The 16,492-nt window shown below is 41.3% G+C and overlaps 1 protein-coding gene across 4 annotated transcripts in view; it reads right to left on the reverse strand.

Moving 5' to 3' along the window:
* LOC134358918 (protein bicaudal C homolog 1-like) overlaps window positions 1–16,492 on the reverse strand; it is a 355,666-nt gene that overhangs the window by 25,253 nt on the left and 313,921 nt on the right. For all 4 annotated transcript variants that reach the window (XM_063071587.1, XM_063071586.1, XM_063071590.1 and 1 more), the window contains exons 12-16: window positions 15,820–15,958; window positions 12,534–12,690; window positions 5,466–5,628; window positions 3,875–3,914; window positions 1,877–2,031 (exon numbers count right to left, since the gene is read on the reverse strand). In XM_063071587.1, the coding sequence (XP_062927657.1) occupies window positions 1,877–2,031; window positions 3,875–3,914; window positions 5,466–5,628; window positions 12,534–12,690; window positions 15,820–15,958 (654 nt within the window). The remainder of the gene's footprint in view (window positions 1–1,876; window positions 2,032–3,874; window positions 3,915–5,465; window positions 5,629–12,533; window positions 12,691–15,819; window positions 15,959–16,492) is intronic.

Below are 16,492 nucleotides of genomic sequence, written 5' to 3' on the forward strand. Positions count from 1 at the left end.
AATTCTTTCAATCTGTCTTCATCGCTCATACTCTGCAAACCTGGAATGAGTCTTGTCACCCTTCTCTGAATTCTCTCCAGTGCCTTCACAGCCCTCACACAATATGGAGACCAAAACTGTACACTGAACTCAAGCAAAGAACTGGATTACACTCCAAAATAGATCTGTAGAAATTTGCTCAAGTCTTTGGTTACACACCAAATCTTCTCAAACTACTAATGAAATAAAGCCACTGGCGTGCCTTCTTTGTGATTGCATAAATCAGGAAGAGGAATGGGGACAAGTGTGGAAGGCATGGGAAAGGAATGGGTTGAGAGAACAGTAGAGAAGTGATATTTTTGTTAATGCATGAGTAGAAAGAAGAGAAAAAAGTCAGTGCCAAGGGCGAGAGGTTACACATGCTGAAGCACTGTATCCCTTCAGCAAATTACACTCTAATCATTGTGGTATAAAATTCCATACGCTATTGAGAACATGTTCAGAATGTAACCATCCATACCCTGGTGCCAACAACAAGTTTAATATTAATGTTCAAGTCTAGAACAATTTAACTTTGGCCAAATACATTCAGGATAATGGTTATTTTTGCACATTTCAAGAAAGTAAAACTCTCCTCAGTGTTTTCTCAGGCACTGCCTTGTCAATATAGAGTTCAGACTAGAGGTGAAAAATGATAACTGAATCAGCCTTCCGCCAAACATTATTAGTGTACCGTGTTTCAAAGTTTAACATGTTTGATTTGCTGGAAGACCATCATAGTTCCAGACCAGAAACTTAAAAAGGAATCTGCTAACAGAAGTACGCCGAGAGTAATTAATAACAGGTGGCCAGGTTTCTGTCTGAAATGAAGCATTCATTATTTCTTGGATTTTGCCCTTGTTTACACAGCTAGAAACTAACTGCATGGGCTTTAAAGCAATGGGATTCAGCACCTCTACAATCAGCCAAGCCTTACAGCCAAGTAAAATATGAAATCTGATATAGATAAAACATGCTTTCAAAATAAAGATATCGTTATTTTTGGACTGTTGTCAGGTATGTTATTACCTGACATTTGGTTAAAACTGAGTAAAAGGAGCTAAACTAACCTTCATAAATCAAAGTGTTGGATACAGGAGTTGGGATGTTATGTTAAAGTTGCAAAAGACGTTGGTGAGGCCTAATTTGGAGTATTGCGTGCAGTTCTGGTCACCTAATAACCAGAAAGATATCAATAAGACTTAAAGAATGCAGAAAAAAACTTACAAGGATGGTTCCAGGACTAGGTTTATAAGGAAAGGGTGAATAGGTTAGAGAAGATTTGATGAAGGTATGCAAAATTGTGAGGGGTGTAGGTGGGGTAAACGTAAGCATGCTTTTTCCACTGAGGTTGGGTGAGACTAGAACTGGAGGTCATGAGTTAAGGGTGAAAGGTGAAATGTTTAAGAGGAACATGGGGGCAAACTTCTTCACCCGGAGCATGGTGAGAGGGTGGAATTACCTGCCAGTGGAAGTGGCGGATACAGGCTTGATTTCAATATTTAAGAGAAATTTGGATGGGTACATGGATGGGAGAGGTATGGAGGGCTATGGTCCAGGTACAGGTCGATGGGATTAGGCAGATTAATAGTTCAGCACAGACTGGATGAGTCAAAAAGCCTTTATCTGTGCCGTAGTGTTCTATGACTCTATAAATGTACATGATGCCACAATAAGAACTTACTGTCACTTTTCCTTAAACAACAAAATTCACAACGTTATGATAGTAAACCTGATTCTTATTCTGATTCGGGCTGTGAAAGTTATCTCCCAAACTAACCAAAACTTGGCGGTGGCTAAGGAGACTCCACTTGGACTGTAAAACCAAATCTGCAGAGCAGGATAACATGTTCAGTACCTCATACGTAGTTGACATAGACGGCTTGTAGGACACGTGATTGGCACGCCTTAGTTCTTTGATGGTTTCTGCAGGCATTGATTTGGAGAACCCAAGCCCACTCCACGTATTTGTTGGAGTCCGTACTTCAGTTACGACTGGCTTCTTCAGCATAGCTTCACAGAAACAGAATTTAAGGCAGTGTCACCGGAAAGGAGATACTCCAGTTCACCTAAGGTCAGTTTTCTGGCGGCCTAACATTGGCAATAAGTGTGCAATTCATCTATTTTGGAGGCCAAAGCCAACTGGCTTCTCAGCACTTTTTTAATATCAAAATAAATTTTGTTCATAATAAAAAATTACTTCCAAGGATAAACTGCACAATGCCTTCTCATTCTTACATTCATGGTCAATGTGTTAAGTAGTGTTCTATTACATTCTTTAAAACCAATGGGGCAGTTGCCACCCAGGTGGTCCTCTGGGGCGATACTCTACTACAATAATTGGTGGCTTTGCCACCCAACCTGGCCCCTCTCTGTCCAGTAGCAGAAGACCTACTGTATACTATCAACCTTCTCCAGTGAGCCCTTGAGGTGGCTGCACCAAGCTTCAGTGTGTCTCTCAGCATGTACTCCTGCAGCCGGGAACGTGCCAGTCAGCAGCGTTCCTCTAAGGACATCTCGGTGCACTGGCAGACCATCTGGTGTCTTTCACCGAGTTGATCGTCCGCCAGCAGCACCCGACGTCCATCTCTGCATGCACCCTTGGGAACAGAGAGTCGTGTCACGTAGCCATTCAGGATATAAGCCCCTGCATCTTTCTCCGCACCCTCTTTGTAAAACCCACAGCCTGCAAATAGGTGAACACGGCCTGGTCATCCTGCCGGTAGCACACGGTGGGAGTGATGCCCTGGGCATGCAGGAAGGATCTGATTGGGAGGGGATGGCCCCTCTTACCCCCAGGCAGGCAAGTTCTGGATGCCTGTTGGTGAAGTCTGGCGATGAGGCATTCTGCCAGTGGGCTGGACAGTCTGCTCAGGCAACCATCCAATTGTGTCCATCAAGCTCTTCCCTTGCAGTGTCTGCAGGACGTTCCATGCCGACCACTGCCTGATGGACTTGTGGTCTTGCAGCCACTTGCACCACTTAACAGAAGAACTTCTCTCATCACTAGCGTGCCAGTTCAGGGTAGGTTATAAATATGGATCATACACAGTTTTATTAAAATGACAAAGCTAATTATCTTCCAACAGCAAAGGAATTATATTCCTTTTTCTGGCCCATTTTAAAATTGAATTGCTCAAGAAGGTTAAATAAAAATCAGCTTGTGACTGATTAACCAGATGCAGATGAAGGGATCATGTTTTTGAGTTTGTTAATTTTATTTGGTCTCCTCCACTTGCGGGTGGTGTCAATGTCCCAGGATTGTTTATACTGTCTGGGTGCTGGAGAAATCTGCCCAAACTGCTGTTGGAACCTTCAACAGAGAACCAAGGAGCAGATTGATTTCATTTTAGTCACTTTGCTCTTTAGCAGCATTCTTCTATGAAGGGGACATGGAAAGAATACAAGTTGCATCTTTTAGATACAATTTATTTGGCTATCTTTCATTAAACAAAGGTTCTTAAGTGATATGTCTCTCAGTGACGTATGCCGCTAAAGGTTTTTTACGCAAATACTCTGCAAGATCCACTACTTCCAATAAACTTGGCATATGACCCACAAACTCAGGAATGCGTACGGCCATTTACTGTCAAACTCTTGGTCATTGCTACTAATCAGCGTGAAAAGAAGACACAAATTAGAATTCGCTCCACACTAGTTGACAGAGAGATGAGAACTTTAAATACGCTGTTGTGACGGAACCTTTCATAAAATAACAAAGAGGAAGCAGCATGAATGGTCAGTGCATTCGAGGCAGAAGCCCGCAGCAACCCCTGGCAAGAGCTTGGAAGAGGAATCACTTTTTTGAGCTGTTGACAAACAGCAAGATGTTAGAGGTTAGTGTCAGACCACATACCTTTGGTTGCCAACAACTTCTTCTGTTCATAGTCAAAGGCCTGAAAACAAAAAGAAGAAACAATGGCTTAACAGCACGCTGAAATGTTGCTACAACACAACAATTTCTCTAGGGTGCTCGAATGGAGGAGGAATGAAGTCAAATCTAGACATGGCTACCGGTTTCCACAGCACTTTAGGAATGATGGGAACAGTATGTTAATGTAAATGCTATTAAGAATAATATTTCAATTCTGGTTCGACAAAGCTTTCCCATAAACATCAATTCATTCAAAATAGTTTTAGAAATATACCAGACTGGGTTCCATGATAAATCTGACAGGTTATAGGCAGCAGTGTGGCCATGTAGGTATTGGTGGGCATGCTTTGTTGGCACTGGAAGCCATTGATGCAAAATGACACATTTCACTATATTTTTCAATGTATGTGTGACAAATAAACCTCATCTTTATCCAGTTTGCGCAACTATTACATAGCTCCTGTTCCATGCTGGTTTCTGGCACTGTCTATATTGAGTTTGCACCTTCTCCCTATCACACTGCCATCTCCCTTGGGTGCTCCAGGTTCCCCTCCCCTCGGTTGTGAGGTTAGTTCACTACTTAACTTATCCCTAACGTAGGAAGCAGGTGGGAGAATCAAGGGGGAGTTAATGGGCACATGTGAGAGAAAATATTATTGGGAAATAAGTAGGGGAACAGAATCAATGGAATTGATTTGAGCACTAGCACAGACATAATGGACCAAATGGCCTCCTTCTGTGTCATGAGGTATAATGAGAAAATGACACCTGAGTGATGTCACCCACACTACAGGATGGCAGCAGCAGACTTAGTAGGAAATGTTAGGCAAACACTACGTTTTGAAAGCTGCTTTAAAAAAAGATATATATATATATAAAATTGTGTGACAGTAAGTCCACAGACAACACAGCCTCCCAGAATTTCCTGTCCTCTATCAAGAAGGTGGTAGACAAAAGAGTCTGGACCTGCTACTGACCCTGGAGGAATTGACTGGCCTCATCCCTTCGTTAAACAAATAAAACCTCCAGATGGTTTTACCAGCTGAGTTGTACTCGGCTCTGTGGCACTGGAAGGGCCCGGATCTGAGTTGTAATCGACTCGATGGGACTGGACGGGCCCGGATCTGAGTTGTAATCGACTCTATGGGTCTGGACAGGCCTGGATCTGAGTTGTAATTGACTCTGTGGGACTGGAAGGGCCTGGATCTGAGTTGTAATCGACTCTGTGGGACTGGACAGGCCCAGATCTGCGATGTAATCGGCTCTGTGGAACCAGATGGGCCTGGATCTGAGTTGTAATCGACTCTGTGGGACTGGATAGGCCCAGATCTGAGTCCTGAGTTGTTTCACCCATTCTGATCCAGGGAATCTGCTACAGATTAACTTTAAACTTCACCGGTCAATTTAGTTTCAGTTGTTTTGCTGGATTCAGTCATGACACCAATCCAATGTAAAGTGCTGGCTTATTGTATTATTGTCTTTATCAATAGATAAAATGTCTATTGCGTGTTCAAGAGTGTAGTGCAGCTTTGTGAATTTGAGTTAATGTCTCATGCCAACTGTGTCATCGTACCTGGATATTTGCATAGGCTGACTGTGGAGCCAGTCGCAGTCGCTCTGAGTTCTGCTGGGCAGCAGCTCGTTCTGCTGCCCGCTCGCTGCCGGGGGCCCGTTTATCTGTAGCAGTGCCCTCGGTGGTACCGGAATCGGAATCGGAAAGCAGCCTGTCCGAGGTGCTGGAAGATAAAACCAACAGTCACGTTTGGTCAGTTGGCTTTCCATCACTACCATCGCCTCACCCCGACATGCATTACACAGAAATAACCAAGAGTCAGAAATGGACCACTGGAGTATTAACAAGGAAAATCGGTTAACTGGCCCAGCCTTTCCACTTCACCCATCAGACTATTCTCGACTATTCATCAACTTCTCTAGCTTCCAGTAACCACTCTACTCTTATCTCCCCTTCTCCTTTGTCCATTCTGGTGGCCCTCTCACCCCTCATCTTCCCTTCCCCTGTCTTCATGACCTACCCACCACCTCCCTCTGATTCCTCTCCTCCTTCCCTTTACTGCACTGTCCTTTCCTATCAGGTTTCTTCTTTCTCAGTCCTTTACCTCTTCCACCTATTGCCTCCCAGTTTCTCACATCATCATCCCCTTCCCCCCAGCCACCCACCTACCTTCTCCCTCACTCACTATCACCTACTACCTGCTAGCTTGTCCTCTCCTGCACCTCAACATCTTATTCTGAGACTTCCGGTAGCGCTCATGGAGTGAAGTCGCGTTCTTGACTCGCTCCATTACCTCTGAGTTTTTTTTCTCTATGGTCAGCTATACTTTAATTAACCATTAAGGCATCAATTTTTACAATACTTTGAATTAAACTGAATTCTCTGACAATTGGATGATGCTTAGATCTGCTATGTCTAAGAACGGGAAAAACGGCAAGGATGGTAAACCTCCGGTTAAACCGAAAGCTACGGATCTCCCCCCGACTGAATCACCGGTGACTTTGAAAGCGATATCGGAGTTAATTCAGAGGGAAATTTCAACCTCTGTTAGGGAGATGATTCGTACGGAAATTGCAGGCTCTGTTAAAGACCTGATTCATACGGAAATCTCAACTAATTTCCAGAAAATTGCCGATTTAATTGATAAGATGCAAACATGTATTGCGGAACATCAGTCGGCTATATCTGATCTTCAAAAATTCGTGCAACAAAGTGAGCTTAAGATGGGGAAAATCGAAGAAACAATTAATGTAATGAAGAAGAAACTTGACTTTCTGACTTTTAAAAACTCTGACTTGGAATCTAGAATGCGACGGCAGAATTTACGAATGATTGGCGTGAGGGAAGCTGTTGAAGCCAATAACCCCATGAAATATTTCTCTCAACTTTTAAAAGATGCATTCCCTACTGTATTTCCTGACCAACCACCGCTACTGGATCGTGTTCACAGAATCCCATCATACTCGTCTAGGTCAGATAGACCTAGGCATGTTATTTTACGTTTTCATTATTTTCAAGACAAGGAGAGACTGTTTCGATTCGCTCGATCTAAAGGTTTCATTGATTTTTCGGATCTTAAGTTCCGATTCGTGGAAGATTTCAGTAAACCAATCTGGGACCAACGGGTCTGTTACAGATCCGTGATGTCGGAATTCTATAAGATGGATTTAAGACCAGCGCTGCTGTACCCTGCACGTCTAAGGATTCGCATGTTAGATGGAGCCCTTCGTTTTTTTGATTCTCCATCGGATGCCCAGAGTTATCTGGATCAACTTTCATCTTCAACATCTTAATTGCCTTTTTTTTAATTATCTCCGTTGATCGGAGGCTGTGAATTGGTTGGTTTTAACTTTTCTGTGCCCTATTTGGGCAGAAAAGTTTACTTTTGATTTCTTAATATGGCTGCTAAACTTTCTTTTTAACTGCGTCATTTCTTTCTTTTCCCAGGGGATTCTGGGTGGTTACTTCCCTTTTGTCATCTTACGTATTTCCTGTGCGGCCTTAAATTTTGTAGTTTTTTAAAATTTTATTCTGTTTTGCTTTTTATAATCACTTTATGTTAATAATCCTATTTTTTTTGTTGCTGTGTCTATTCATGAGTTTGAGGTTTATTGTGGTTTTTTTTAATATATATTTTCCGGCTTTTGTTCTGTTCTGTGTGTATTTTAATTGAGCTAACTTTTTTTTACTTATTTTTTTACTGTTTTACAATTAGCTGATCCTTTTTATATTTATACCTTTTTTTTAGGGAGCGTATACCGGAAGTCATGGGGGTAGTTTTAGCGCTTGCTTCTTTCTGGCGGGTCTGCTTTAGATTTTGCCTTGGGGTCTTGGGGTGGGGGGTGGTGGGAGGGGCTTCACGTTTTAGTTTGTTTCTCTTTGGGCTATATACATTATTGAAGTACTGGTTGCGTCCTTTTCCCCGGTATCTTTTGTATGTTCTGTTTCCTCTCTGGGTTTGTGGGTCGCGCCTATTGTCAATCCTCCTTGTTGTGGGTTGACTTTAGGATTTATGGAGTCTATTATTAATTTTGTCTCCTGGAATACTAATGGTCTTAATCATCCTATTAAAAGGAAAAAAGTTTTTAAAGTGTTCCGGAGACTTAAAGCACAAATTTTATTTTTACAAGAGACCCATGTACGGAGGGGGGACAGACTACGTTTTTTCAAATTCTGGAAGGGAGAACAATTTCATTCGAACTCCAATGCTAAGATTCGAGGCGTCTCTATTTTTATAGATTCCTCAGTTACTTTTATACAACAGGATATTATCTCTGATCCGAATGGTAGATTTTTATTGGTTAGTGGTTTACTATTTAATAAAAAAGTAGTTTTGGTTAATGTTTATGCTCCTAATATGGATTGTCCGGAATTTTATAAATCATTGTTTGATCAGTTTCCGAATTTGAACGAGTTTTCATTGATTTGGGGCGGAGATCTTAATACCTGTTTATCTCCAGCTTTGGACCGTTCGGCTCCTTTACGGACTTTACCTAATAAATCTGCAAATTTGATTAATTTTTTCCTTTCTGATTCTGGGTCGACGGACATTTGGCGTTTTCTGCATCCTCAGGAAAAAGATTTTTCCTTCTTTTCACATGTTCATCATTCCTATTCAAGAATTGATTATTTTTTCATTGATTCTCGTCTCATTCCTTCAGTGATTAAATGTGATTATGATTCTATAACCATTTCGGATCATGCTCCACTTAAGCTTTCTATTAAAATTATGGCCAATATACCAAACAATAGACAATGGCGTTTTAATTCGCTGTTGCTTCAGGACTCGGACTTTGTTAATTTTATGAATGAACAGATTGAGCTTTTTTTTACAATTAACCATACAGAAGATATTTCGGTTAACACTCTTTGGGACACTTTTAAAGCCTATATTCGGGGTCAGATTATTTCGTATTCCGTTGCTTTGAGGAAGAAACAGAAGCAGGAGGAGATGGCAATTGTGGACAAGATTAAAGAAATTGATAAGAAATATGTTTTTTATAAGCTTTTGATAGAGTAGAATGGCCTTATTTATTTAAGGTGCTTGAAATGTTTAATTTTAGCTTGAAATTTATATCCTGGATTAAACTGTTATATCACTCCCCTGTAGCCTCAGTTCGTACTAACTCTTTAAACTCACCTTTTTTTCCTCTCTTTCGTGGTACTCGACAAGGCTGTCCTCTTAGTCCCCTATTATTTGATATTGCATTAGAACCTCTTGCAATTGCTATTCGAGAATCTTCAAATATTACTGGGATAACTCGGGGATTAAAGTCCCATAAATTATCACTCTATGCTGATGATTTACTTTTATATATTTCTAATCCTGAGAGATCCATTCCTGCTGTTTTAGAGTTATTAGCACAATTTGGTCTTTTCTCAGGTTATAAATTAAATCTTAGTAAGAGTGAACTTTTTCCGATTAATAAACATCTTCCCTTATATTATAAATTTCCATTTAAATTGATTAATAATTACTTTTCATATCTTGGGATTAAAATTACTTGTAAACATAAAGATTTATTTAAGACTAACTTTTTACCATTAATAGACCATATTACTCAACTTTCATCTAAATGGTTTCCCTTATATTTAACTTTGATTGGTCGTATTAATGCAGTTAAGATTTTTTTTTGCCAAAATTTTTATATGTGTTTCAGGCATTACCAATTTTCGTTCCTAAATCTTTTTTTGATAAAGTTGACTCTAAAATTTCTTCATTTATTTGGCAGAATAAGAATCCGAGACTGGGTAAAATACATTTACAGAAAGCTAAGAGAGATGGAGGTTTAGCATTACCTAACTTTAGATTTTATTATTGGGCTATTAATATTCGACATATGAAATTTTGGTTACTTGACCGGGACATACTATCTATTCCTAAATGGGTAGCATTGGAATTACAATCTGTTCAGGGTTATACACTTGGTTCTATTTTAGGTTCCTCTCTTCCTTTTGATTCGAAACGCCTTAAGCAGGTCTCTAACCCGATAGTTAAATATGCTTTGCGCATTTGGTTTCAATTCAGAAAATTTTTTGATCTTAATCAATTCGGGTTAGCGATTCCTATTTTAGGTAACATATTTTTTCCTCCCTCTTTTACGGATCGCGCTTTTCAAACTTGGAAGACTAAGGGTATTTTACGGTTTTTGGATTTATTTTTAGATGGTTCCCTTATGTCTTTTGAACAATTATCTAATAAATATAACTTATCAAGAATACATTTTTTTAGATATTTACAAGTTAGAAATTTCCTAAGTACTATACTTTCTTCCTTTCCAATGCTTCCTCCTATATATATTTTAGATTCGATAATTAACCTTAATCCATGTCAGAAAGGTGCATCGGCTATGATTTATAATATTATTATGAAACTTAGGAAAGCTCCATTTGATAAGATTAGGGTAGATTGGGAACAGGAATTGGGGCTTACCATTTCTGTGGATGATTGGGGGCAGATTTTACAATTAGTTAATACTTCCTCTATTTGTGCTAAACATTCCCTAATTCAATTTAAAGTGGTTCATAGAGCACATATGTCCAAAGATAAGTTAGCGCGTTTTTATTCGCATATTAATCCTTTCTGTGATAGATGTTCGGGGCAGATAGCCTCTTTAACTCATATGTTTTGGTCTTGCCCTACTTTGGAAACTTTTTGGAGAGATATTTTCAATATTATTTCTAAGGTATTAAATATAGATATCTCTCCTCACCTTATTACTGCTATCTAAAATTTCTAGTAATCTTTCCCCTTCAGCCCGTAGAATGATTGCATTTCTTACTTTAATGGCGAAAAGATGTATTTTACAACATTGGAAAGAGCTTAATGCTCCAACTACCTTTTTTTGGTTTTCTCAGACGATTTTATGTTTGAATTTGGAGAAAATTAGAAGTAACCTTTATGATTCTTCATTTAAATTTGAACAGATTTGGGGACCTTTTATTCGATATTTTCATTTAATGTAATATTTACCCTTCTTGTTTTTTTTTTCACTGTTATAATGGAGGTCGGGATTGAGGACGTGATTTTAAGTTTAACTCTGTTTGGTTTCAAGTTAGCCCATTGCTTTGCTTTGCTTTTAGTTAGCTGCACGGTGGGTTTTTTTTTTGGGGTTTTTTTTTCTTTTTTTTCCATTGATATATATAAAATTTAGTATACTATTATGTTATCTTGGTTTCTTATGCTTAAATTACATTGTTTGTAGTATTTTCTTTTTGGTATTGTTATCTTTTGGAATTTTATTATACTTTAACATTGTATTAATGTTTATATGGTTTACCTTTTTTGTATACTTACTTAATAAAAAGATTTAAAAAGAAAGAAAGAACATCTTATTCTGGCTTCTGCCCCCTTCCTTTCTAATCCTGTCAAAGGGTCCTGGCCCAAAATGTCAACTGTTCATTCCCCTCGATGGATGCCGACTGATTTGCAGTGTTCCTCCAGCATTTTGCATGTGTTACTGAAGATTTCTTCCTTTCCTTTTACCCAGATTCTCTTTTTAGTATACTCATCTTATTGCTTCAACTACTCACCGTGGTAGCAAGTCCCACCTTCTAACCATTCTGCGTGAAAAAGACCAGCCTGAATTCTTTATTGATTTTATTAGATATGAGGGTTCGTTCCCCTCGGGGAGGAATTAACACTCCAGCAAAAAAAGAGCTAGTATAGATTTCTCTTTCACAGATCATTCACCCTTCAAGTAAATATGATAGGAATTACAGGTCGTGCCTCATCCTTGCCCAGCGTTCGTGAGGGGATTGCCCTCTCGAGACAAGACTCACAGTCTTACTTCTCAGGAGTATCCCAGTGCTGTTTAATGTCTAACTAGCTTTAACGGGAGGGCTGAATTATCAATGGTTTGCACACAAGCTCTCAGGTAGATGAGGTCAACTGTGAATTATTACTTCACTTTATTTGGGATCCCATTATTAAACATTATAGATTTTAAATAATATTGCCATCTGATGTTCTGTTTTGAAAGTACAAATTCAAATATTGCCCTTGTACCATTATAAAAAACTGATGATTATTTTACAGAATACGTTCAGTGGAAGTAAGCACAATTAAACCTCAATTTAGCCCAGTATGTTTGATCGGAGGGGCACAGCTGACTGGAAATACCTTTCCAAACGCATGCTGCAATGTGATACATCAACATCTCCCCTAATGAGCACTTCATATTTTTCTGGGTAGCACATCAGCGTAACACTGGTACAGTGCCGACAACTCAGGTTCGATCCGGCCGCTGCCTGTAAGTTTGTACGTTCTCCCTGTGACAGTGTGGGTTTCCTCCGGGTGCTCTGGTTTCCTCCCACAGTCCAAAGATGTATAGGTTACTAGGTTAATTGCTCATATGTGTGCATGAGGGCGGCACAGGCTGACTGAGCTGGAACAGTCCATCACTGTGCTGTATTAAAAATAAAACAATGTACCACAATCATGATTAATGACTGGCCACCTCCATTACAACTCTCCTTCACCCTACATCAATTGACAGTCATGAAAGTACTGTGGGGAGTCTACTCTGCAATGCTACTAAAGGTTTTTGTTTGTAAATAAATCTGTTTATGTAGGTCCCCTGCTGGGGTGGCCACAGTGCAGATCTGAGATCCCCCCGAGTCACTCACTGTCGGTGGCCGTTCTTGGTGCCCTGCAGCAGCTCCAGAGCCTGTCGTTTTGCCACAGATGTGGAGGAGCTGTTGAGCATCTGCTTCAGTTCACTGCTGTTGGCAGAGTGCGAGGGGCTTCTGGGCATGCCCACTTCCACAAAGGCATCATTGGAACCTGTAAAAGCAGAGTTAAAAGCCAGGGCTCTAAGTGGCAGATAAGATGACACAGGGTTAGCCCCGTGAATCTGCTCCTCCCTCACTGAGATCACGACTGGTTTGACCTTGACCTGAAGTTCAACTCTCGTCTCCCTAATAGACCCGAGGCTCACTAGAAAGGACCATTTTTTATTGCTAACACCGGAGGTGAATGAATTTTAAGGTGATTGAAGGGAAGTATAGGGATGATGTGTGGCGCGTGGCCAAGTCGTTAGGGCGTTGGGCCCACAATCTGAAGGTAGTGGGTTCGAGTCTCGGCCAAGGCAGCATGTTATGTCTTTGAGCAAGGCACTTAACCACACACTGCTCCAGTCCACCCAGCTGAAAATGGGTACCGGCAAATACTGGAGGTTCACCTCGCGATACACTGGCGTCCTATCCGGGGGCGGGGGGAGTCTCATACTCTCAGTTGCTTCACGCCACAGAAACTGGCATAAGCACCGGCCTGCTGGCCTGTTGGACCACAAGGCTCGGGACAGACTTTAACATAGGGACGATGTCAGAGGTAAGTTCTTTACACAGAGAGTGGTGGGTGGTGGTAAAGGCAGATACATTAGAGGAATTTAAGAAACTCTTAGATAGGCATGTAGACAATAGAAAAATGGAGGGCTATGTAGAAGGGAAGGGTTAGATTGATTTTAGAGTAGGTTAAAAGGTCAGCACAACGTTTTGAGGGCTGAAGGAGCTGGACTACAGCATAGTGTTCTATCATCAGTGAAAGCCAAACCAATAGTGAGCCATGCTTCAAAGCTCACAAATATGTGTAGTAACAATTTCAGAACTAAAAATGTTGAGGGGGACTGTGCAGAACTTCCTTTGAAAGTGCTTTTATTAATGTTTGTGATTGTTTGAATATATTTCAACTGCCTCAAAATATCTCTGATCAGCAGAAGGTAGTCAGAGCTCCCACTAACTGGGCATAGTGCCCAGCCGCCTGCTTCTGCAAGAATGGCTGCAGTGATAACGTTAGGAGCTGTCAAGTCGGAGGAGATCAGTGTATCAGCAGCCATCCTGCGAGAAGCAAGTGTGAGGCCTAGGCTGAGACCAGAACCATCCAACCCATCTTTCTGCATATTAAGTTTTTCCTACAGAGTCTAGTAATGGCTATTGTTACGGGTTATCAATTACTCACACAAGCAGGAGTGGGATTGCTGTCAAAGGGTTTGGAGGGAAGCGTTAAAGTCCAGACTTGGCACAGTAAAGCTAACAATCCATCCTCCACTGATCAGAGCCAAAACAACACAAGTGCAGTTGGGAATTAAGACCATTTAGTTTGTCGTTGGTCTTGACAGAGTGCTGAAAGAAAGAACTGATGTCTCAGAAATGTTCATCCCCCACCACTTCTCCCACCCCGACTCCCCATGCCTGCTCACATCCTGGTTTAGTTCTCACAGCACAGCTGGATCTACTCTGTCCAAATCCTGCTATTAGCATGTGAAATCAGCTTATATCTGGTTGGGTCTATTGACGTTCCTGAAGGAGCCTCTCCTAAATCCTCCTCTGGGTTGTTGTTGCTCCTCTCTGTGTCCTGTGGCGCATCGGGAAACAACCTTGTTTAGCATTTATCTGTTTTTTAGCTCGACGCTCAACCCAGCACGGATGAAAACAAGGAGCTGGCCAGATTCAAACCCAGGACCACTTGCCTTGGAGTCTGGTGCAGATACCACTACACCACCGGCTCTCCTCTGGGTTAGTCAGATCTTAATATCTTCTTCACACGCTGCTCATCAGCAGCAAGCCAAAAATTCTTCATAGCAATTCCTAATTTATAGCAATAGCTGCACATAGCTTTGCCATCAAGCAATACAGAATATGCAGAGATGAATGAACCTCGGTAAATAAGTAAACATTAAACACTTCTCGGGCTTGCAGCCGGGTGCAGGTATCAATTATAACCGACGCTTCGATGACAAACTCTGCCATCTTCTTCAGGGATGATGCCTGGGCAAGTCTGCAGGCTTCAGCTGGTCCCCTTCAACAACAAAGCTCACTCTCATTTCACCCAAGCCAGTGCCACGCTCTCCTTCTCTCTCAGCCGGTCCATGCAACAGACTACAAACTTAACCCCAGCAAATGTCAAACTCTGTACACTGCCTACAAAGACTAAACGGAAACTGCACAATGTTCAATTGTCAATTTAATGCACAATGTTCAATTGTCAAAGAAGCTCTGGATCATCTTGAACTGGCACATTAATCAAAATGGCGCCAAGCTGTGGTTCCCATCAAGGTTGTTACCTCAGAATCAGCAGGGTTTTTTAAGCTGTTCCTTGTTGTGTTCTGTCTTGTTCTGCCAAGTGTAACACCCTGGGAAAGGTTTCACTGCTAACATAATGGTCTTTCTGTAGAAGAAGTAAGTGTTTGGGATATGTTTAGAGATAATGGGTGCTTTGGAATGGGAGCCATCCAATCCGGGGAGCGGGTTTGTTTTTCGTATGTGCCTGACATCGGTGTGAGCTGGGGTCATTGTTCGACGGGAGATGAAGAGAGAAGATGCTGTAGAGAACCGGTCGTAGGATTCAACCCGGTGGGTCCGTGATTCGATGGAGCCGGGTGCCAAGATCTACTGAGGATCGATGAATATGAATTTTGGGAAGAGTTGAGCTCCAACTTGTGCACATTTGACTGTTTAATTATAATGGGACCTTTCTGCTTTTTACTTTCTTTTCTTTACTAACCCTTTAGTTAAGATTTGCAAATATAATTCCTTTAATTGTATGCAGTGTGCTGTTATTTCTTGGCACTGAGTTGTAACATGTTAGCAAATTACACAGCGTCCACACAGACAGGGGTTTGGGGTGGGACAGCCATCTCAATCTCATGGGTTTGGCGGCACTGGAGCGTGTATTCCCTGGACTTACGCAGCCAAGGAAACCAGGGAGGTTTTAGAAGCATCGTGGGCATGTGATTTTGGCGTCATTATATGTGCTGCCGCTTCCGGCTGCCCACAGCACGTCATTGGGTGTGCTGGTCGTTAATGCAAACAATGTATTTCACTGTATGTTTCCATGTACAGTACATGATAAATAAATCTGAATCTGGATGCAAGTCAGTTTTAAGTGGACTCACTCTCTCTGTTAATAGCTTACCTTCTGCTGGAGTGGACTTGCTGGACAGCTGCTCTGGGGCATTAATCGAACTCTCCCGAGGAACTTCAGGATGGTTATTGCTCAAAACTTTGTCCGCAAGACAAGGAGTTGAAATTCTAGTGTAAATAGCACTAGATGTCTGCGAAAACAAAATGTGTAACATCCTTAATCAGTTATACAGGTGGCAAAATACTGATGTGCATTGTGGGTGTGGCTCAATCCAGTGCATGGCTAATTCCGTACAGACAACCAGTAATGTTCCAGAATTGCACGTGTCTAAGTATTAAACATATTTTGCTTGAGGTAGCTTCTGAACAAAGCTGTACTCATGGAAGGCAACACTACTCTGGCAATCTGAGATCAAAACCGACCTCTGGAGCTATATGTGCACTCTACAGGTTCTGCTTTCCTCCTGTATCCCAAAGATATGCAAGTTGGGATGTAACTGGTGACTACAAAGTGATCCCGGTGCTTAGGTGAGTGGTAGAATCTGGAAGGAGCTGATGGGAGTGTGGGTGAATAAAATGGATTAGTGTACTCTCTGTGTTAACAGATGGCTAGCAGGGACTTGGTGGGCAGAAGGGCCCATCAATGTGCTCTCCACTCTTTAGGAAGGTCCCAGAACCTGGAGATTCTTCAGTTCCCACTCTGCACCAATGCTTCTCCCTCATTC

Source organism: Mobula hypostoma, chromosome 19 (genome assembly GCF_963921235.1).
Source record: "Mobula hypostoma chromosome 19, sMobHyp1.1, whole genome shotgun sequence".
NCBI classification, from domain to species: Eukaryota; Metazoa; Chordata; class Chondrichthyes; order Myliobatiformes; family Myliobatidae; genus Mobula; species Mobula hypostoma.